We start from the raw sequence: 22,040 nt of genomic DNA on the forward strand, positions 1-22,040 counted from the left end.
AAGGAGCGAGGGTGGTGGGCTCGGGCGCAGGACGCGTTGTTTTGCATTGTTGATGCCCAACTCACGTTGCCGTGAGTCGGATATGCTCTCTCGAGCTAACGATTCGACTAGGTGTGGTATGGTAGTGGAGCTGGAGCTCTGTCCGAAGACGGCAAAGTTCTGTTGGCGATGACAGATACGGACCAGTTTAACGACGTGATCCCAGGTCGGGGAGGCTCAATAGATTGCTCGTGGCATCGCTTTCCAGGACGAAGCCCTGTCCAAGCAGAGCTGGCGGCCGCCGTAGTAGCCATAGGCCGCTCCGACAACACTGACCATCAGTGCCCAAAGGACGTCGGATTGGCACAGATCAGCTGGGTCCTTTCCGCCGGTTTTCTTGGCGCGGACTGCTTCCTTCGGCTCAGCTTGTGGCATCTTGGGCTTCTCCTTTCCCTCGGATCCGAAACTCGTGTCCTCCGCTTCCTTCGTCCCAGGCTGGGATCCCACCGCCCATTCGGCTTTCGTGGTGCTGGGGGCCTCGAGACAGGCGTAGTTGTTACGACACGTCCCTAAGGGGTCGGCTTCTTCAGCATCAGGGCCGAGTTGCTCGTGGATTCCTTCCAGAAGACCATGATTGGCGGAAACGAGAGCGACGCTCCGGAGGAGCAACTCGTCCAAAATTCGACCCGGGCGATGGAGCGACAGAGGGATCTCCCGGCTGGTCGATGGCACGTTCCGCCTGCAGGGAGACGTGCTGTCGAGCACAAGCAAACCCTTTTCGTAGCGTGTACACTCTGTTCCCTCGCCTCCAGCTTTCGCATCAAACCCCCTGCGCATCACGGCAACACTGTCACCTGGTCCTGCACAGCGTTCCCCCCCTGCCGCAGCATCGGAGGGCAGCAAAGTGTGGAGGGCGACTAGCTGGCACTGCAGTGTAACCATTCTCCCTTGGGAGGAATAGAATGTACAATCAGTTGAGTGGAATGCTGGGGCTGTAGAGGAAGAGGACGGGAGGCACCGAAGACGTCGAGGTGACCGGGTCCGGCGCGACGGTGACTCAGGGGGCTTGCCATGGCCGACGTTCAAGGCGGCATGAAAGTCACGCGCAATCCTTGAGACGAGGTAGGTCGTCTGGGGCAGGAGCGCAGAGCTGATCCCGGTTACGCCGGCGCCGAGAATGGCCACTCGACGGTCATTGTCTGCAGCGGGCACATCCCGTAGGACAGCCTGGTCTCCCGGGGGGGCTGGAATTGGAGTCGCAGATGCCGCAGATGCAGCAGATCCATTGTCCACGCACCCATTGTCAGGTTTCTAGAGCAACAGTTAGAACAGAGAACGGGGGTGGTGTTGGTATCAGTCACAAGTTTCCGTACTGGATAGGGCATTGATGATGCTGGGACACGCGGAGGCTTCGGGGCCGGTAACATGTAGCTCCCGCAATGCGGTGCGAAATGTCGATTATGTGGTTTGACGAGCACAACTAAACAAAACAATCAAAGTATGCGGTGTAATTGGCGAACAGTTCGAAACTACACAGTATGATGGCGGTTGACGTGGAAGAGAAGAGGGTGAGGTGGGGACCAACGTCGCGGTGGTGAGTCAATGGATTTAAACGGGCGCCTCAGGACACAAGGGTGCCACAAGGATGCTGATCGCTCTGCAGATGACGGGGCTTTCTGGGGAGGCTTAAAGCACCATGGGCAATTTCATTCGTTGACCAAGTGAGGACAGCAGGAGCAAGCAGCCGTCCTCAATTGTGGCGGTGCTCGAGGTACGGATTACGCCGTACTAGCATGCATTCCAAATCTGACCCCACTTGATCTGTCTTATTATCGCGCAACTCACCTCACAGCCCCACCGGCCGAGTACGCGACAACAAAACGCCTCGGGTACGCCAACAACACCTTCCCGTCTTGCGCCCGCGCATACTCCCGCCTCAGCCGGGCCTTGTACTCTTTCAGGAACGTGTCCCTTAACCTCTCATCCGGCAGCAAATTCAGGTAGGGCTGCAACCCGGTCCCCTTCACCCACTCCACAATGTCCTCGTAAGCGTCTAGCACGTGCACGTAACGCGTCGTCCAGGTCTCAACGGCGCGACAGTGCGGCATGAGCGCATTGTAGTACTCGATTGGCTCCTCGGTCTCATCGATCCACGGTCGCTCCTCCCTGGGCAGATCTTTGAAATGGAGCGCCAGCGAGCTTGTTTTCATCATGTCGCGCATCGCCCGATGCGATCCCTCGTGGTAGTTATCCGGCATCTGCAACGCGAGGATCCCGCCCGGCTTCAGGGTGCGGAGGAGGCGCGTGATGTGGAAGATGCGTTCATCCTGACGCAGCCAGTGGAAGACTGCGTTGGAAAAGAGGAGGTCCACGCCCGGTGGTGGCTCGTACCAGCGCAGGTCGGCTTGGGTGAAGTCGATGTTGGGCAGCGCGGTGCGCGCCCTGGCTAGCATCGCAGGCGACGAGTCGACGCCGGAGATCTTTGCGTTGGGAAATCGCTTGGCGAGGAGTTCGGTGCTGTTTCCTGGTCCACAGCCGAGGTCGATGATAGAGCTGGGCGAATACTCCGGACTGAGGAAGGCGATGAGGTCGTGGATCGGGCGGTTGCGGGCGTCGGCGAAGAGGAGATACTGGTCCGGCGACCAGTCACTGCCTCGTGTTTCGCTGCCTGTGGATTTGGACATTGCAGCTCTAAATTGTGTTGGTTGCAGATGCCACTGAGGCACAGTAGGGTGACCGGGCCGGAGGTTACTAGCAGTCGGTAAGCGCCGACACGAGCGAAAGAGGAACGAGATAGCGCGGTTTACGGCCATGACTCAATTGACCAAGTGGTTTGAAAGCCAAACGCAGTCTCTTTCTCTTTCTCTTTCTCTTACACTGGATAGCGTTCAAAACCAACGGCATCGGGCGGGGGTGCTGATCTGCGCTTGTTTTGAGCAGCGCGCAAAGGACGGAAGATCGAGCCGGGACCGCCGGCCCGGATAACAGTAATGTGTGCTTATGTAAGCATATAACATATGGGGTAGGTTAGTAGGTAAGGTAGTTAAGAGGGAACTTGACGTACATTATTGGAATTGTGAGAGTGCGTGAGAAACAAGACGAGGAAGGATATAAGAATGTAACGAGAGAGAAATACATGCCAAGAAAGGAGGAATGCCATGGACAAGACACAAAGAGCCACAAGAGACAGCGAAGTATGTCCCCAACCACCTTCATCTGAACAGACTGTATTCTCAGGTAAAGAGCTGATTTTAAATTGACACGGTATGAGGCTAGCTACCTTGCCTAGACACCTTTGCTATCGTCAGGTACTACTCCTGTTGCGCTGCCAGAGTCTTCTGCCCGATTCTCACCAAGTCCTCGTTGCGAAGTGTGTCCTTCTCAAACCCACTTACAACCTGGTCAAGGAGGGCCGCAGCTATCTCGCTGACTTGAATCCTTGGGAGGCCGATAACGGAAGTGAACACCTGCGTGACCAATGTTGCCGGCTTGCCGGGGCCACTGATCAGACCAGGTTTGGCTGTGCAGGCCTCAACAGCGCCATCGGAGCGTTGTGCGTATTCAAGGATGCGTTCTTCGGCCTCACCCTGTGGAGGAGCAACAATAGAGTCCGAGTCAGCAGGCGGATCACTCGCCTTTGAGAACGGCTCAGATAATATGAGAGGGAAGTTGTACCCGCATCAGACAGTAATCGCCTAGTATCCAAGGCTTCTTCTTCGGATCTCTTTCCGCCCTGTCGCCGCTGATGTAGACAAAGCGAAACGGCTTATCCTTCTGGCTCTCGTGGACCAACTGCGAGATAGTCTCGATGCCCCTGATGGCATAGTCACGGCAAACTTTAATCGTCTGCTCCCATGAAAACAGTTTCGACTTTGATGGCGTGATGGCAATTGTCCTGTCATAAGACGCGACAAGGCAACACGTAAGCAAATCTAGCGGACATCTGATCTGAGACGATCCGGCGGGCGGAGGAGAGGGGATGAGAGTACCAAATGCAAGCATCGGCACCGGACAGCTCTTTCTTGACATGGTCCGGGTACTCTTCGCCAAGGTCATCCACAGTAACGGACCTAAGCTTGGTCAAGTCGGCGCGCGACCCAGTGCTTTGCGGTTCCGGCGCTGGGCGACGACCGAGGGCAACGACGGATGTGATGGATGGGTTTGACAGGGCTTGACGGATGACTTCGGTAGCCACGAAGCCGGTGGATCCGGCGACTACGAGCTTCATTGCTAGGTATTCAGCTGGTCAGTACCTTAGGTATATGGCGAGAAGCGTCTCGGATTGTAAAATGTGGTACGTTCGATGGGAAAGGTTCTTGATAAAGAGAGGGGAACGGAGCTTCTAAAAATAAATCTGACATAATCAACAGCAGGGCACTAAAGTCATGTATCAAAAAAGATACCTGAAGTTGACACTCCCATCTTGACACCCACCCAGGTTGCCACCCTGTTTTAAAGAATCAGCCACAAATCAACCAAAGCACTTAGCCCGGTCTACGAGTCTACGCCTGGCCGCTTGATTCTACATACTACAAGCCTGTTTCTCTAGGTACATACAATCATACATTTCCTTGTATAACTCGCTTCGGTCACTGATACAGTACCTTGGTACCTATTTACTTATTAACTATGCAAAGATGCCATAGTGTCCCTACCTGTCAAGTATCCGTCTCATGCTCTACTACTTCAAGCTCTGTTCAGCTGTCACATAATGAGAACCGAGACTGCAGCCCTGGCCCCTATGCCAATGCTGACTTGTTATCAGAGCCTTAGCAGTTAGATGCCACCTCAGCCCCCTCTGTTGTGCATATGGAGGGGGTGCGAAGATACTAGTACTTATTGAAACTATGGCTCATGGGCATCCTCGCCGCTGGATTTCGAATTGGCGCTTACTTAGATGGTGCTGCCCTTGCCGCCACTCTGGTTTCTTTACGCCGTATCTCGACGCTTGGGATCACCGTTGTATTTGAGTCCGCTTGTTCCCTCGCGCATCTAGGAATACCAGCGGCGATGAGAAAGGAATGAATCTTCGACATCGCAGTCTAAGTTATCGCTTTTGCCCACATAAGCGTAATAGGCGAGACCTTAAACCACCAGCTATTCACGTTCAGGTCCGCTGGCTCAATGGCAGAGCGTCTGACTACGATGTGTTAATCAGGAGGTTCCAGGTTCGACCCCTGGGTGGATCGTCTTTTGCCAATTCCCACGACCCCGACTTCCTTTTTTCCCCCCTCCCATGGTCATGGTGTACTAACCAGCTGCTCAAAGATCAGTAGCCAATTAATGTTGTTCATTTCTGACATTTCTTTCTCCTTTGCCACTTCGTCTCTACTGCTATGTAGCAGTAGTATCCTTTAGCTTTCCCTAGGCCACGTTACCATCTTTTGCTGTTGATGTTCCTTCGTCCTGTTCATGTTTTGTACGCACTTACTTTACTACCAGGTACTAGGCAGACTAAAGGTTATAGTCTTCGGAGGTGGTAAAGCACCGTGTTCTGCCCAAAAGGTCCGGGCCTATTTCACCCAGGACTCCACACCAGCAACTCGCCATACGGGAACAACTGCTTGGTGTAACCGAGAAGTAGGAAAAGCAGAGTTGGGGGAGCCGTGATTTATTAATATAACTGATCGTACTAGTATTGGATCCTACCTATGACATCTGTAATCATGAGGGATGTGTCATGTGTCTACTTGCATGGGGTGTTTAGGATGCTTGGGGTTATGCCACCCAGTTCGGGCAGATGACTTTGCGGAAGAATGTCCAACGAAGACATAGAGACATAGCGCATCTGTTGACCGTAGTAGTGATTGGTTCACAGAGCAGACGGCTGCTGGAGTTGTATTCCATAAGTCACAGACTCTATCAATACACCCGCCCATGCACAATCTGCGCCGCCCCCGGCGAATCCGAGGGCAGACTGAAACCTCGGCACGAGCATACGCGATATCGCCAGGGAGTAATCGGGATTGTTCAAGATATCACCATACAATTCCATCTTGTCGCCACCGGTCCGGTCATGTGCCCCTCCCTGTCACCTACCTCACCACTGCAACCCCCTTTCCATAGCACAAGATCCTAAGCCCCAACACCAACAACAACCACCTCCTGACTCGCCACCTGCACATCCATCTTTCCAGTCTCACCATCCGCTCTCTTACCATGATCACCAAGCACAACAACCTTCACAACCGCATCTCCATCCTTCCCATCCCCACCACCATCCCCACCACCATCCGCCTTCTTCTCCTCCGCCACAGCCGCCGCCGCCGCCGGCTGCTGCCACTTAAACGGCGGATCTCCCTCCCTGCCGAAATTCGTCTCAAAGCAAATCGGATCGTGCAGTCCCACAACAGGGAACAGCCTCCCCTCGACTCCCGTCACCACACTATCCAGCCGCTTGCCATCCCGCGTAAACCAGATCTCCCCCTTGCCCAAGTCCACACCACATCCCACCGTATCCCCCACAGCATAGCGGTACTCTTCATCCTCGAAATCTTCCCTGTTCGCCACCGAGGAATACACCCCGCCCGTGTCGGAGTGATACCCCCACGACTTGGCCGTGGACGGGCTGTCCGACGCGGCCGACCAGCCGGGAAACTCGAGCGCCGCGCCGCCGAGGGTGCAGAAGCCGATGGCCATCTCGGGCCACTCCGCTTTACCCTCTTCAATACCAGCAGGCAGCTCCTGCAGAGTAACCTCGAAATAATACCCCTCCAAGTCAGCAGGCAGCGGGCGGTCTGCCGAGACACACACGCGCTTGCCGCTGGTGTGTAGGACCTTATTCCTCCTCCGTTCTTTCCCTCCTCTGCCTCCTTCGTCCTCATCGTCACCGGACACGACGATGCTAATCGCCCCCGCGGGCGTCGTGCCGGGAAATTGGGTCTCCCACTTGCTCGGCAGCAAATTGGCACGCGCGGCGCGCTGCTTGAGGAACTGCTCGGCCTCCTTGTGGTGGAAGTGCCGCGCCAGGTTGAGCGGGGTCCAGCCGAAGTGGTCTGGGCGACTGAGGTCGGCATTGAGGCGCCAGAGCTGGGTGAGGAGCGCGACGCTGCCATTTGCGGCGCACACGGCGACCAAGTCCGCGTCGGCGGCGGCGGCTTCGGGGGAGGCGGCTATGAGGGTCGAGATGATTTCCTCGTAGGATGAGGTTTTGTTCGCGATGGACCACCGTTCGTAGGCGAGGGCGAGGGCGGTACGCGATTGGGAGTCGGTCAGGGACGCGTCGGCTGGCGGGTTCGCGGAGAGGAGGAGGTGCACGCAGGCCGCGTGGCCGTTCATGGCGGCGCGATGGAGGGGTGTCATGCCCTTCTTGGTGTCCTGGGCGTTGATATGCAAACTTGAAGGATCGTTGCGGTCCGAGGCTAAGCGAATAAGCCTGGACACGACGCCGTCGAAACCGTGGTCTGCCGCCTGGCGGAGGACGGTCCGTCCACTCCTCGTAGGCTTGTTGATATCTTCTAATAACAGGCCGCGTTCGATAAGAGCGTCGAGGATCAGTGACGCGGCCCCCTCGTTCCTGCTGAGACACGCGCAGAACAATGGCGACCAACCTGCGTGGTCGAGAAGGTTGACCTCCTTTGTGTACTCGAGAAGGACCCGAATAGTGTCGGAAAACCCCATTCTGGCAGCGGTATGCAGCGCCACTCTGTTCTGTTTATCGATGATGTCAGGATCTGCGCGATGTTCCAGCAACGTCCGGATCATATCGCTATAGTCATATAGCGTGGCTTCGTGGAGGGCGGTCGTGCCGCGGAAGTCGATGTCGTCTATATCGAGACCCTCGGACTGCAGTATAATCTTAAGAACCTCGCGCTGGCCGCTCGAACAGATAATCTGCAGCGGCCTCCTAGACCCGGCGTCTTCCGAATGCAGGTTGGCCCCTTGTTTGATGAACGCCTCCAGCAGCGGGCCAGGCACCTCTCGCCTCATGAGCACCATGTGCAGTGGTGGAAACTTAAAGGGATCTTCCGGGTGCACTGCGTTAATGTCCGCCCCGCAGCCCAATAGAAGGTCGAGAACCTCAGGGTCCTCCCCTCTGCTGGCGAAATATTGTAGCGCATTGTAATGGTCGAACGAGCTGCTCACTTGGGGGTCGGCTTTGTACTCTAGGAGCATCCGCGCTCCTTCGACGGTCACGTCACCGCACATGAACCACAGCTGAAACGCACTGCGACCGACGCCATTCTCCGCATTGACATCAGATCCCGCTTCCAGCAGTAGCTTCATGGTTTCGAGCCCGCCTTCTGAGCACGCCGCGGCTTGCAGCGGACTGAAGCCATGTGACAACCCATTCGGTTCCTCCCCGCGATTGAGGAGGTGACTCGTCCAAGAAGTAAGGCCGAGAGAGGCGGCCACATGCAGTGGTCTGTGATCGCCATCGCCGACGCTGAAATAGCTGTCGTTACGGAAGAGGCCATCCTTCTCGTGCTTCTCGGGGTACTTCCGTTGCCAAGCAGCGAAGACCTCGGGCGTCTCAAAGACGAGCTTATCGAGTTCGCCCATTAGAGCAGCCCACTCAGGACTCTCACCACGTTCCTCTACAGGCCACAGCTCCTCAGCTTGACGTATATGCGAAGGCCAGAACTGGATCTCGTATCGAACGCGGGTGGACTCGTCATCGTCGCTTTCGTCATCGTCTTCAGAGCCTCGGTCGACCAAGCCATCAAATTGAGGTTCAATGACGTCTTCGTCGTCCATGGAGTCCTCGGTCTGATAGCCATCCTGAGCGTCTTGGCTAAGGTCCTCCTCGTCTGCCTCGTTCTCGGGTGAAACTTGCTTTTCTGCCTTTTCCTGGTCCATTGCCTCGTCTCCATCTTCCCTACTCTCTGCCGCGTCCGCATTTTCAGTTTCCACGCCACTGTTCACTTGCCCGGCAGTGGTAACTAACCCTGCCCTCCTCTGGAAGAGCGGGTGGTTTAGATGACGGAGACACGTTAGAGCCATTTGCAGATGTCCTTCCTTGGGATCAACCTGCAATAGCTTTCCTGAATCCCGGGACGATCCGCAGCGAGCGCAGAGATGATCGTGATCTTGCGACTCTTCCTGCACCTCGCTGCCCGACTTGAGGAAGAAATCAGGAACGGCTACCGGGTCGGTTTGATACATTTGGAAGCCGTCAGGGCCTGGAAACAACCCCAAGAAGGGGTCTGTGGCTTCCCGAAGCTGGTCGAGCTCAAGACGCGAAGCCGGTGGGAAAGCGTCGGCTTCCTCAGGTGTGGCCGTCTCGGGAGGAATGTCGTAAGTCCCTTGGAAAGAGTCCATAACCTCTCTCGCATACGGAAAGTCAGGGCTCAGAAGCGTCCAGGTGAGGGCGGTACGGAGGAGGTCGACATAGTTAGGGCTCATCTTGCTCAGCGCCGTTTTGTAGGTGTCGCTTATGCCGCCAGGCAAGGCCTCCAGCCGCTTAGAGATTGGTCTCTGAAAGGGCTCCCGCATGAAGGGGATGGCAGTGTCCATCAGGTAGACGAATCGTGAGCCGGCTTTCTCGAGGATCCGAGTCATGGCCTCCTCCCTCTCAGCGGCTGACAGGCCGGCGATGTCATTGAGCGCGTTTGTGAGAACAAGCTTCATGTCTTCCCGATTGCCGAAGCCAACGTCAAGAGGCCAGCCGCCAGACGCATCCACTTCATTAAAGAACTTGGTCGCCGAAGCACACCCGACGAGGATGTGAAGGCAAACGCCTGTTTCCTCAGGAAGTGCGCGAATGAGGCTCTGGAACTTCCGTAGAAGCTCTTCCTGGTTCCTGTCGTCCACCGTATTCCGATCCAGACCGTCCACGATGACCACCAGGTTTTTCTTGAGGAGGCAGGCGATCCGGGAGAATCCCTCGGAAAACTCGGGTAGGCCGGTGTTTTCGCCGCGCATGTAGCTTGGCAGACCAATGCTCCGGTCTTTGGCCTTCTTGAAGACGCTATTACACGCCTCAAGCAGACCGATATTGTCTTCGCCCTGAACGGCGAAGTCGTAGAGCTGTGACAGAAGAGTGCGGCAGATGCTGTCTGCCGTGTATGACTGGCTGCTGCTCAACCCGTGGCCGCTTGCCGAGCTACTGCATGTCACGTACAGTAGCGACCTCCCGGAGTCGACAGCTTCCATGGTGCGTTGAGCGATGGATGCTAACACGTAGGACTTGCCGGAACCTGAAGGATTGTCAGTAAGGCTCCTGAGGCCGTAACTCTACATAGGATAGCAGCATGAGGCTCACCTTCCGGCCCTGTGACGCAGAGGAGAGCGCTCGTAGCAGTATCCTCCCACTGCCTGTACAACGGATCTTCAAACACCCATTGACAGGTTCCGGGGTATGTCGAATCGATAATGTTTCCGAGTACGTCGAAAGAAGCTTCCAACGGGCTCAGGTCCTTCTGGAATGTTTGGAAGTCGGACACACAATAGTCCCAATGAGTCTTGCGTTTCGTTGATGCCTTGATGTCCTCCAAGCCCTTGATTAGAGTGTCGAACTTGGCCATGGCTTCTTCATGCAGCTTCTTTTGGGTGTCCTGGAAGTCCCTCACATGCCTGACGGTGCCCTCAATACTAGCGAGGACGGTGGACATGCCTTGGAGCTGCGTAAGCGTCTTATCCTGGAATGCAGCCGCACTCTCCTCAAGGATCGCCTTCTTCAGCGCGGCCACCTTGCCAAGCTTGGCCTCAAACTTTTGCTTCGAGAGGCCAAAGAAGTCCTTGAAGCCATGCTTGATGCGAGTCAGGGCGCCGGCGGTCAGGTGGCGCTTGATGGTAAAGGAGAAGTCCAGGACGGCAGCATAGGCACTAACAACGTCCTGCAACAGCTTCTCGACAAGAGGGCTGGGCCTCCATTGGGGGTTCGACCTCTCGTCGTAAAGGCGGTCGTAGTGACGCACGAAGATCATAATCTCGCTGACATCACTCAGGCCAGAGCCGAAGAAGGTGTAGAGGTCGTAGTTGGAATGGATGGCAGTCAGGGTGAGCTTGACGGCGTACCAGGCCATGCCGACGCTCTCGGGAGCGTTCTTGGTGACAAAGTCGCCGGCGGCCACGAAGTACTCGATGTTGGCCATGATGTTGTCGATCCAGTCGCCCGGAATCTCGGCGTCGCCGATCTTGCGACTTCCATACTTCTTCCCGGCGTCGGCCTGCAACATCTCGGCAGCTCGCTTCGTCTCTTCGGGAGTGGCTCGCTCACGCAAGAACTCCTTGAGCAGCTCAGTGTCCTTGGGACTTGAGTGTTCCTCGGACGCCTCCTTGCGGAAACGGGCCAGGGCCTCATCATACAGACTGCGCTTGTCCTTATCCTTGCCCTTATCCTTGTCCATGGCGGCGTCTATGTCGGGGCGATTGCGAATTTGCGAAGGCCGATGTGCGGGACGAATTTGGCATCCTCGGGATGACAAGAGACGCTGGCGAGCACACCATGATGTTAGGACTTGGTCCCGGCCGACTCTTATACGCCGTTCCTGTCATGATGGCCTCTCCATGTCCCGTGCTTGGCGTGAAGCGTGGGTGAAGAGGGTGGATGCTCAGGAAAGGGGTTCGGCTGCCGCTGATTTGTTGAAGCGCAAACAGTGCTGTGTCATCCAGACCGCAAAGCTGCAAACGCAATTGGCCTGACGTCAAGCTGGCTTTTTTATTTCGGTGCCTAGAATGAATCCGGCTGCGGTCAGATTTTGGGTTGCTACATGTGAGGTTCATACTACAGTAGTAGTAGTACACCGGTAGTATGATCAACAGATGACTTCCCATTGTCTGGGTCGCTCCTGCCTGAAGGTATTGTCCTCATGCAGTGTTGCTGACCCACCTTTCTCGGAGTTCAATCCAATCGTACGGGCGCCTAGGATTAGAGAATTGGTCCGATCACGACATCAGAGGGAAGAAAAGATGCACGCCTGGTTGATCCGAAGATTTCGGTGCTATTTACAACAGAGCCAGCTTGGCGTGGCATTTTCAGGGGCAACACCGCGATTTTCTCAATCCTGCGAGTAACCCGTGCTCATCGTTTCCCGCGACCAACCAGTTGATTCAAGTCCCCAATTCATCCTCATCCTCGTCCTCCTAGCTATCGGACTTGATGAGACATAATATTCACTGCGACAGCAGCTGGACGATGGCGTTGTACGCAGCCTTGGGGTTGTAGTTGCTGTCGAAGAGGAGCGGGTTGCCCTGTGGACGCCACGAGTCCTGCGAAGCAAGGTCAGCCCGACTCGTCGAAAACGGAACCGGATAAGAAGGAGAAAACTCACGTTGTCGCGGACGCCCCAGACGGTGATGCCCACGCACTTGGGCTCGTCCAGGCAGCCCTTGGTGACGGCAGTGTAGTCGTTGACATTGTTGTTCTGGATATCCAGCTCGGTTACGGCAACCTCGCTAACGCCCGAGGCCGCGAGCGCCTTGATAGCACCAGCCAGGCCGCTGCCCTGGCCGGACTGCAGGTGGCCCTGTGTGCCGATGCCGTCGATGGGGATGCCGGCCGCCAGCCACTTCTTGACGTGGTCTACCATGCCCCTCGTCAACTTGGCCGCGTTGGGGCTGTCGAGGTTGTAGTCATTGATGTACAACTTGGCGTCGGGGTCGGCGGCGCGGGCGGCCTTGAAGGCGATGCCGACGAAGTCTTCACCAAGCACCTGGGAGAAGACACTGCTGCGAAGGGAGCCGTCTTCGTTGAACATCTCGTTGATAACGTCCTGTTATCATTTTCTCTTGTCAGCACGCGTCCGAGTGTATACACTGGGGGTAGCGTTATGGGGCGGTGCGCACATATCCGTAGATCTTGCCCTTGTACCGCGTCATGACCGTCGTGATGTGGTCCTGGATGACCTGGGTCAAGGTGTTACGGTCGCGGATGTTGCCGACCCAGCCGGCCAGCTGCGAATGCCAGACAAAGGTGTGACCGCGGATGGTCTTGTTGTTCTGGGTGGCCCAGTTGACGAGGTAGTCGGCCTGGCCCCAGCTGTAGCTGCCCCGGTTGGGGTTGATGGACTGCCACTTCATGCTGTTCTCGGGCGTCACCTGGCCGAAGTTGGCCTGGATGATGGCCGCATTCTTGCCCGAGGTGAGCCGGCCTTGGTCGGTGCAGGTGCCGTAATAGAGCTTGCCCTTGGCCTTGAACAGCTGGTCGATGCTCTGAGCTGCCTGGCGGGTATCGAGGGCCGGTGCTGCCAGGACGGCGAGCGGCGCCAACAGGAGCATAAGACTGGCCTTCATTGTGGTGACGACTGACTTCGAAAGGACCGAGATGAGGCTTGACGAATTCCGCGTCTGTCAGGGACAACCGAGATCCTGGGAGCGGACGAGGGATGCCACCATATATGCTCACCATCCCGGGCACTCGTCACCCTGACATTAATCTACTGAAAATGGCAAGGGAGCCGCTCATCCCGGCCTTCCCCTTATCCGCGCCTATTGTAGTCTCCTGGTCAGAGGGTGTTGAGGAAAAGGTAATACTTGCGACGGGTACCTGCCATCTTCCCGTTGCACTGATGAGCCTGCTTCTTCCCCCACACTTGCATGATTACATCAAGCCCGGAGGCTCCAATTACGGGGGACATGAATACCACACGACGTCGGCACATCGCGCGGGGCCCCGCGATGTAATGCGACTTCAGCGGCGTCGAGCATATCGTTCTCCATTTTAGCCGCATCGCCGGGGAACGGTTAAAAGGACCTCGCCCCTGGGCTCTTTTTGCCAGATGGTAGATCACCATACAATATCCAGCATTGCCACCGTCGTCCCCACCGGGCTCTTTATATCCTACGTTCCTTAAGCATCTGCAACATGATGAACCTCTCAAATCAAATCGCCGAATGCCCGAAAAGGAATCATTGGTGCGCGTGTCAAGCCAGGGTCATTTACTGGGACGGAGCTCGGGAATAGTCGCCCTATTCGGGGGGATTGAGGTTGAAGCTCGGTAGCTGAGCCTTCCGCGGAAGGAGATGAAAGCCAAAAGAATACAAGAGCCTGGTGTGGAAGAATGGCCCGTGTTTATCTGGTTGCAAGACCGAACTCAACCGACGAAGAAACCCAGACTCAAACCCGCGTCATTATCACCAAGTAGCACGCGGGGAGCCGTCAAAACGTTGATGGCAGTGCCTAAGACAGGTTCCGAAACGGGGAATATTCTGCTGACGTTGACAGCTGGCACACTCTGCAAGTAACGGTACAGTGTACACAGGAATACAGGGAGGTAGACTGGGAATTGATGCTCTCTGGACATAAAGGGCCGCTGCTTTCAAGGACTCAGTCTCTTCCCCGACCAAAGAGCTCAACAACCTGTGTGACCCCTCCATGCAATTCACATCGCACCACGCTTTTGTTTCCCAAGGTCTCTACCATATGTATCTGAACACACCGAAACGCCCCGTGCTCATCATTAAACAACTTAGATACATATACATATATGTACGTACATCTACACTACAGTACATGCATTAATGTACTTATACAGACTGACGCTCAGTTCATCTCGTCAAAGCTCACTTCGACAAGAACTTCTGAAACGCCGCCTGCTCGATGACGACGTTGCCCACGGCCCTGAGGCGCTTCCGGCCCGCCTTCTGCTTCTCCAGCAGCTTCCGCCGGCGGGTGATGTCGCTGGCATGCAGCTTGGCGAGGACGTCCTTGCGGAAGGGCTTGATGGTCTCGCGCGCAACAATGCGCTTGCCGGCGGCGGCTTGGATGATGACCTCTACATAAGTAGTACAAAAAGTGTCAGTGAGTTAGAACCGCACCAATAATAAAGCAAGAATATTGGGTGGAGGGGGGCAGGGGGAAAAGGGGGAGAGACAAAGGAAGACTGAGAAGAAGAATTGAGAAAAGAAAACGCACCAAACATCTGCCTCTCCACATGCTCCTTGAACTTGGTCACCCACTGCCGGCCCAGCCTCTCCACCTGGCTGGAGTGCACGACGCGCGCGATCGCGTCGACGGGCTTCTTGTTGACCAGCAGGTTCATCTTGACCAGGCCGCTCTCGCGCCACCCGGCGTCCTCGTAGTCCAGCGTGGCGTACCCCTTCGTCGCACCCTTGAGCTTGCCGAACAGGTCGTCCACCAGGCTGGACATGGGCACCTCGTACTTGAGGATGACCTGCGTGGCGTGGAAGTACTCGATGCTCTTCTGCATGCCGCGCGCGTTCTCGCAGATCTCGATGACCCGCCCCAGGTACTCGTCCGGCAGCGTGATGGTGGCCAGGACAAAGGGCTCGTAGATGGTGGCCCTGCGCATGCGGACGTCGTCGTTGTCCGGGAACTCGGCCGGGTTGGTGATGATGGTCTCGGGCCCGCCGTTGTTCCAGACGATCTTAGTGGGGACTGCAGGCTCGGTGATGATGATATCGGCTCCGTGCTCCTGCCGCAGCCGGTCTTGGAACACGGAGCAGTGCAGGCTCCCCAGGAACCCCAGCCGCCATCCGGCCCCGAGCGCTTCCGAGAAATCCTTCTGCAGCGTCACGCTGCGGTCGTTGAGCACCAGCTGCCCGATGCTGTCCGCCAGCTTGTTGTAGTCGCCCTGGTCCGTCGGAAAGGCCGCCACAAACACCATCGGCTTGGGCTCCTCAAACCCGGGGTACGGCTCCACCGCGTCTTCCGACCCGGCCGTGGTAAACGTATCCCCGATCTTCGCATCCTGAATCTTCTTCATGCCCGGGTTGAAGAACACATACCCGACCTGCCCCGCCCTCAATACCTTCTGCGGCACCTGGTTGGGGTACTGTATCCCAACCTCGCCCACGGTATACTCATTCCCCGTCCCCAAGCTCACCAACCGATCCCCGGCCTTGATCGTCCCGTCAAACACCCTAACAAGCAACACCACCCCCTTGAAGTGGTCATACCACGAATCAACGAGCAGCATCCTCAACGGCTTCTTGGTATCGCCCACGGGCGCCGGGACCAGATCAATGACCGCCGGCAGGATATCGCCCACGCCCTGCCCGGTCTTCGCGCTGACCCTCACGGCGCGGCTGGTATCCAATTCAAACACGCTCTCCAGCTGGCCCAGCGCCCTGTCGACGTCCGCCGTGGGCAGATCGATCTTGTTCACCACGGGGACCAGCGCCAGGCCCTGGGCGAAGGCCAGGTAGAAGTTGGCGACCGTCTGCGCCTGCACGCCCTGCGAGGCGTCGACCAGCAGCAGGGCGCCGCCGCACGAGGCGTACGAGCGCGTGACCTCGGCGCGGAAGTCGACGTGGCCCGGCGTGTCGACCAGGTGGAGCAGGTAGTCTTCGCCCGTGGCCGGGTGGCGGTAGATCATGGTGCAAGTTTGTGCCTTGACGGTGATGCCACGCTCGCGTTCGACGTCGAGTTTGTCCTGTCGCATTCATAAAGGGGGAGGGTGTTAGAGAAAAGGAAGGGACAGAGCGTGGGGGAAGGGGGCGGGAAGGGGAGGGAGGAGGGGTTGACGGAGCGCACCAGGATCTGCTTGTTAGCGTCGCTTGCAGAGATGGTGCCCGTGTGTTCGAGGAGCCGGTCGCTGAGGGTACTCTTGCCGTGGTCGATGTGTGCGACGATGCAGAAGTTGCGGTAGCGCTCGATGGGGATCGCCGCGATGCGTTTCTCGAGCTCGGCCGCGCGGCGTTGTTCGGGCCCGTCCTTGGCCGTGGTGCTGCTGGCGAGCCGGCATTGTTGTGGTGGGAAAACTACTACCGCGGGACGGGGGGGGGAGTATCTGGCAGCTAGGGTATGGCTGACATCCCATCGACGTCGAGGTCTGGGGACGCCGGCGAAGCAGGAGAAGCATCGCGTGCTACTACCGCTACCTGCCGCTGCTTCCCTTGCACGATGCAGTAGAGCAGGCCTCGGGCCCGGGGGCGGCGTCAGACGCACACGCCTCAGCCATGGTCCCATTCGTGTGTCCAGACCCGACACGCCACGCATCAATCGGCGCTCTGGGTCATGTAACGCTGGGCTGTGCTTGTTTTGGAACGCGGAGCTGTGGTGTTGCGCTTTGGTGGTCGTGGTTCGGGGTTGCGCGACCAAAATTTAGTGGGTCGATATGGACGCCAAGAACGCTGCTTCCATCGACGGACGGTTGTTATCTTATCAGATGGACAGCGCTCCAGGAATTATCAGTACAATGAGCACATACATTGCTTTGGGGATTCTCCATTGTGATGGAATAAGAGCAGTATATGCAATTCCTTCCATGAGAAGCTGTACCCTTCCGATTGCTGCCCCCCTCCCGAACCACAGCAACCTCTGTGGAGAAGAAAAGGTCTACAAGTCTAGATAAGAATAGTTGAGGGAACGCTCTGTACGTACAATACAAGTGGCTTCCACCATTGTATATCCCCCTTTCATCTCAAGCAATTATACAAGCAGCCAAATCAGCTATATACCGGCGACGACGTCTTGTTCATACCAGTCATGTGATACCCATCAGGTTTGTCCCACGATCATGCGCATCTTTCCTCCCCATCCGTCCATGCCTATTGTTCCACCGTCTGGTCTCCTCGGACGGCCACGATCTTGCTACCGATTACCTAGGCTAAACTCCCCGGCGTGCTTCACGCAAGCACCCACTCGCTGCCGCGCTTGATGAACTTGTCCAACAACAGCGTCAGGTCGGACAGCACAAAGCGGCATATATAAAATGTGAAGAAGTCCGTCGCATGCTTGGTGCACAGTTCGAGTCCAACTTGGGTCTTGTCCGCGTGGCGGAGGCCGGGGTCGTCGACCTGGCGGGCAATTTGGTCTGGAACACTCGTTAGCACTCCTTCACTGCCCCCGCGTATGCCGACATGCGCAATGAAAATCGGTCCAACTCACCAACTGCCTGCGCGGCATCGAACAACTTCGCCAGCGAAGCCATGTAATTCGCATTGGGTCCCGTAAACGCAACACTCGCGACATCCCGCTTCGTCGGCCGGCTTGTTGGGTGACTCGTCATGGGCAGGCTCGCCAGCATCGTATCCTTGCCCGTGGCGCCCTCGTGTAGGTTGGTCGAACTCGCGCCACCGCTGCCTCCTTTCCCACCGTACGATGTCGCCAGGCCAGGCAGGTTGGCCGAGCTGTTCTTGCTGCGCAGCCTCCGCCACGAAAAGCTGCTCGCCTTGCCCGCGACGCTCGCGGACCTCGGCATGGAGGCCGGGTCGGCGTCCACTGCGTTGGCGTCTTTGAACATGGACCCGGCGCCCTGCGGGCCAACCTCGCTGCCCAGCTTGCGCGAAAGCGTGGTCTTCACCTGCTCCAGCACGCCCTCGAGCGACTGCATCTCCTCCAGGACCGCGTCGGCATCGCAGGTGTCTACTCTGGCCAGCTTCTGCAGCGCAGCGGTGAGCAGATCGCAGTTGGCAATTTTATCTTCGATATTCCTGAGCTTGACCCCCTTGACGCGCCATACATCTCGCGGAACAAACAGCTTGTTGCTGAGGTAGCCTCCGCGCGGGTGGCAGAGGGTTTGGTACAGGCAGCGCATCAGCCAAAACGGCCGCAGCATAACATCGCTTGGGCACGGTTCAAGTGGCGCCGGGGCATCTGGGGCGAGCACATTCGGAGACCCAGGGGTTTCCGACGAGTGGAAATTGCTCTCGAACAGTTGCAACCCACCAGGTGTGGTACTATTTGCCCGCTCCTTGACGCCTGGCGGAAGGGATGGGACGGCGGGCAGCCGTGCACCGAATTGGGTGCTTAGTGGTGTGCCTGGCGATAAGTCGGAAGTTTCTTCCAAGTGCGATATGGATGGATTCCGCGACCTCAGGCTCTTCAAACTCGAGGATGAGTAATTCTTCCGTAAGGCTGGACGCACGATGGAAGGAGTGCCCACACGCGGGTATTCCTCTTGGGGCGTGGTCATTGGAGGTAAGTCGTCCGAATCCTCTCCCGGCACTCCAGGCGGAATAGGCGAGGGACCTGACCTTGATGTGAGCGGTCCAAGGGTGCGATTGGCACCCGCTGAAAGGGCTTGACGCTGCTGCACGATGTAGTTGCCCGATTTCGACTGAGCTGGGATGGCACCGCCCGTCGTTGCTGGTGCTGCTGGTGCACTCGGTGCAAGCTTCGTCGTTTCGATTTTCAGCTCCTTCGGGTTCTGCCCGGAAAGCCGGCGATTGCGCACGCTTTGGCCCGAGTTTTGCGAACCAGCTGAGCCCGGCGGCGGGGGCAATTCCGACATCGCATGGGCGGGTAGCGCTGGCAACGGACCCGAAGGCTTAGAAGGGACATTGTCTTCGCTTACCGTAGTAAGGAGAGTCGTAGCGGTCGTCGGGTTCGACGCCATGGAGCTCGGCCAGGTGCGGTTGGTCATCCCGCTCGAGTCCGATTCTCGTGGAACCGACGGCCTGGACCGTGCTCCATAGTTGAAGTCTTCAACGGCGTCGGCCCCTGTTATTTCCTCCAGCAGCCGCTCTCCCTCTTCCGAGTCGTTTCCGTCATAAAAGTCCTCGCCTATCGCTTCCTGTCGCCTGTACTCCTCGTCTTCGAGTTGCTGCTGTAACCGTAGCCGTTTCTCCCTTTCGTTCGCCAGCTCTAGTGCCTCTCTTTCATGTTCCCGGACTAGTTCCCTCGCCATTTCCACACGGCGCAATGTGTTGGCGATCGGGTCGCCACCGAGCCCCGGCTTGTATTCGTGTCCGAAGTAATCCGACTCCGGCTCGTATCCATCGTCATATGCCGCCTCGATCGCGTCGTCCAGGGCGGCGTCAAACTCGGCTCCGGTGGCACCACTTGCAGCACGTATGTGTTTCCTCCTCACCTTTGACGACGACCGCGAATGGACCGAAGACACGCTGGATTGCTCGGATTCATCGATCGGATCGAGCCACGAGACCGACTCATGGCTGTTGCCCCGCTGATGACCAGACGGGGCCTGCTGGGCTAACCGACCGCTGGAGATGGGTATCTCGGGCCCAGCTGCTCGCTTGGGACTCACTTGCTCGTGTGGTGCGGGGGATCCCCTGCCGGGAGATGATGGCCGTCGAGGAGACAGCGGTGGAGGCATATAGTTGTTATCCACGGGAGGTCTGAGTGAGGAGTTACTGTTGTATCTCGCTCCGGAAAATGCGGAGCGGAGCGAGTACTGCTGGGTTAAATAAGACGAAGATCCTTCCTGAGGATCCAACAATGTGTTTGCATAGGCAGCGGGTGCCGCCCTAGAGGGGGGCGGTGGGTTTCTGACCGGTTCCCGAATAGCGTAAGCCGGTTGCGTGTCAACATCCTTTTCATAAATCCTGTGGCGCGAATAATCGTCTGCCGCGCTCTGCACGCCTAACATATCGTCCAGCTCGCCACTTGCCGGTCGATGCGGCAGCTCTTTGCCCCCGGGTTCCAAATCGATCAGCTGCTCATCGAGCTCCATGACTCGACTCAAGTATGTTTCATGCTGTTGACGAGCGAATGCGTTAGGCCTGCCGAGAAACACTCACGGGACACTGAGCGCATAGGAACTTACAATGGCCTCCAGTTTCCTCCTGTCCTCCTCCCCGGAGGTCCGTAGGAGCACTTGCTGGAGCACAGCGCATGCTTCGGCATACGCCCTCCTCGCGCCCTCAAGGTTCTGCGCGTTATCCAATTGGACCGCCGTGTTTGCCTTCTGCAACGCTTTCGACAACATTGCCTTCTGAGATGGAGGTTTCCCGCCACGTTCCCGTTCTCGGTCGCGATCGCGATCTTTCTCTCGGCTTCTTGGCGAAACAGTGATTTCGGCGCTGCTGTTTGGCCCGCTTGGTCGACCGCGTGAGTGGCCTCTGGCATGGCCGTTCTGTGCGTAGGCCATGGTTGATTGATGCGTGATCATTCCGGATGGCAGCCGCGGTTCGGCGGTACTTGGATGAAGCGACGACAATCCTCGCTCTTCTTCCAGAGCTTGCGATCGACCATTCCAATACGCTCCAAAATCCTCGCTCCGCTCCGGGTGCGATTGAGGCTGCTCAGTTGATGATAACACTCCTAGCAGGTTTAACTCGAGAACCTCATGCTCCAGCGACGGGCCGGTCGAGATCCGGGGTAAAATTGCCAGCGGCGGGACGGGTGCTGCCGATGGTGCCGGTGATTCAGCCCGGAATTTCGCTTGGGCTGATGACCTCGGGGAGCTGTCCGAAGTCGATGGCCTATGTTTGTGTAGTTTCTTCCCCGGAGAGTGGAACGCTGCTCCCAACACCTCTGTACTCACACGACGAGTGAAGCCCACAAAGTTGGAAGCGCGACTCGATGTCGTGGAAGCCGACCAGCGGTTGAGGTTGCGCAGGGTATCGCTTAGACCGCCGGCACTGCTTGATCGCGAATGACCCCTTGAATGGCCCCTCCTGTGGCGCGAATCTCCCTCTCTCGCCGCGTCGGGGATCTTGGGTGCCGGCCGAGGGTCGCTGAACGGGTCGGGGGGTGAAGCGATTGCGTGTGGAGCGCCTTGGTCCACAAGAATTCTCGCCGGCGGTAAGAGTGACGAGGTGCGTGGGGGGTTGCTGGCGGCGGCAAGGGAGGAGGATCGTGGAGGATTGGGAGGGAAAGTCGCATATGATGTACTAGCCGAGGGTCTCTCCGGTGCTGCGGGGGGATTGCTGTCGATCGCGTTGTAGTTGTGGTAGCGGCTCCTCAACGAGGCAGGGTTGCCCACGTTTCGGCTGCCGGTGCGGACACTTGTTCGGGGTGACGGCGATGCGTCGGGCCAGGCGCTAGTGAAAGCGCTCGGCGGTGGTGGCGGCGGCGGTTGCTGCGGCGGCGTGCTCGAGAATATCGCGTCCGACACTGGATACGTTGGGGTTGTAGGTGTGACCGCGGGGCGGGATGAGGACATTGCGGGAGAGTCCCGGAGACCGGTCCCCAATTCCTCTTTTGCACGGCTGAGCAACCAGCCGAATCGAGCCAGGCGTGATGGCTCACGGCAGAGGCCAGGGGAAACTGAGACACGCGTGGGTTCGTGTGACTGCGGGCGCAGGGAGTCGGGCAATCAGCCGAGAGTGTGCGATGATTGATCCTCGGGCTGCTGTTGGCCCGCGCGCAGAGCGCCGCAGCACTAACGTTTAGCTCGGGTTCAATTCGTTGCGCCCCTCCAATAATTTCCCCACCGCTAAGTCAGGGGTCCAGTCTTTGGGTGCAGCGCCGGCGCCAGTGCGGAATCACCCTGGAATTATCGATGCTTGGTTTGGGATGGGTAATATTG

The 22,040-nt window shown here is 57.4% G+C and overlaps 7 protein-coding genes and 1 non-coding gene across 8 annotated transcripts; 1 reads left to right on the plus strand and 7 right to left on the minus strand.

Moving 5' to 3' along the window:
• Positions 1-131: 131 nt before the first annotated feature.
• B0T15DRAFT_192273 (uncharacterized protein) lies at positions 132-1,613 on the minus strand. The gene is made up of 2 exons (XM_062862459.1): positions 1,353-1,613; positions 132-1,290 (listed from the first exon to the last, which is right to left on the minus strand). Exons 1-2 carry the CDS (start codon positions 1,404-1,406, stop codon positions 217-219), a joined length of 1,128 nt encoding a protein of 375 aa, XP_062721039.1. The 5' UTR covers positions 1,407-1,613; the 3' UTR covers positions 132-216.
• Positions 1,614-1,820: 207 nt separating this feature from the next.
• On the minus strand, positions 1,821-2,663 carry B0T15DRAFT_484923 (S-adenosyl-L-methionine-dependent methyltransferase; the record flags this gene model as incomplete). The annotated part of the gene is made up of 1 exon (XM_062866256.1): positions 1,821-2,663. One exon carries the CDS (start codon positions 2,661-2,663, stop codon positions 1,821-1,823), a length of 843 nt encoding a protein of 280 aa, XP_062721040.1.
• A 515-nt stretch (positions 2,664-3,178) lies between these two features.
• B0T15DRAFT_531771 (uncharacterized protein) lies at positions 3,179-4,308 on the minus strand. Its single transcript, XM_062869275.1, has 3 exons — positions 3,969-4,308; positions 3,655-3,874; positions 3,179-3,566 (listed from the first exon to the last, which is right to left on the minus strand). The coding sequence occupies exons 1-3, from the start codon at positions 4,205-4,207 to the stop codon at positions 3,291-3,293; spliced, it is 735 nt and encodes a 244-aa protein (XP_062721041.1). The 5' UTR covers positions 4,208-4,308; the 3' UTR covers positions 3,179-3,290.
• A 781-nt stretch (positions 4,309-5,089) lies between these two features.
• On the plus strand, positions 5,090-5,168 carry B0T15DRAFT_t114. The gene has a single exon. It is a non-coding gene; the product is annotated as a tRNA-Arg (tRNA).
• A 615-nt stretch (positions 5,169-5,783) lies between these two features.
• On the minus strand, positions 5,784-11,662 carry B0T15DRAFT_192314 (ankyrin repeat-containing domain protein). Its single transcript, XM_062862460.1, has 2 exons — positions 10,184-11,662; positions 5,784-10,118 (listed from the first exon to the last, which is right to left on the minus strand). Exons 1-2 carry the CDS (start codon positions 11,268-11,270, stop codon positions 6,055-6,057), a joined length of 5,151 nt encoding a protein of 1,716 aa, XP_062721042.1. The 5' UTR covers positions 11,271-11,662; the 3' UTR covers positions 5,784-6,054.
• Positions 11,663-11,756: 94 nt separating this feature from the next.
• B0T15DRAFT_531775 (glycoside hydrolase family 10 protein) lies at positions 11,757-13,615 on the minus strand. The gene is made up of 4 exons (XM_062869276.1): positions 13,413-13,615; positions 12,709-13,350; positions 12,195-12,635; positions 11,757-12,132 (listed from the first exon to the last, which is right to left on the minus strand). Exons 2-4 carry the CDS (start codon positions 13,153-13,155, stop codon positions 12,037-12,039), a joined length of 984 nt encoding a protein of 327 aa, XP_062721043.1. The 5' UTR covers positions 13,156-13,350; positions 13,413-13,615; the 3' UTR covers positions 11,757-12,036.
• Positions 13,616-14,424: 809 nt separating this feature from the next.
• On the minus strand, positions 14,425-16,792 carry B0T15DRAFT_397710 (uncharacterized protein; the record flags this gene model as incomplete). Its single annotated transcript, XM_062864919.1, has 3 exons — positions 14,425-14,636; positions 14,777-16,256; positions 16,358-16,792. The coding sequence occupies 3 exons, from the start codon at positions 16,790-16,792 to the stop codon at positions 14,425-14,427; spliced, it is 2,127 nt and encodes a 708-aa protein (XP_062721044.1).
• Positions 16,793-17,451: 659 nt separating this feature from the next.
• Positions 17,452-21,674, minus strand: B0T15DRAFT_398128 (uncharacterized protein; the record flags this gene model as incomplete). The annotated part of the gene is made up of 5 exons (XM_062864939.1): positions 17,452-17,639; positions 17,714-19,933; positions 20,330-20,950; positions 21,056-21,414; positions 21,625-21,674. 5 exons carry the CDS (start codon positions 21,672-21,674, stop codon positions 17,452-17,454), a joined length of 3,438 nt encoding a protein of 1,145 aa, XP_062721045.1.
• Between the last annotated feature and the right edge of the window lie 366 nt (positions 21,675-22,040).

This window comes from Chaetomium strumarium (genome assembly GCF_033439665.1).
Source record: "Chaetomium strumarium strain CBS 333.67 chromosome Unknown B0T15scaffold_4, whole genome shotgun sequence".
NCBI classification, from domain to species: domain Eukaryota; kingdom Fungi; phylum Ascomycota; class Sordariomycetes; order Sordariales; family Chaetomiaceae; genus Chaetomium; species Chaetomium strumarium.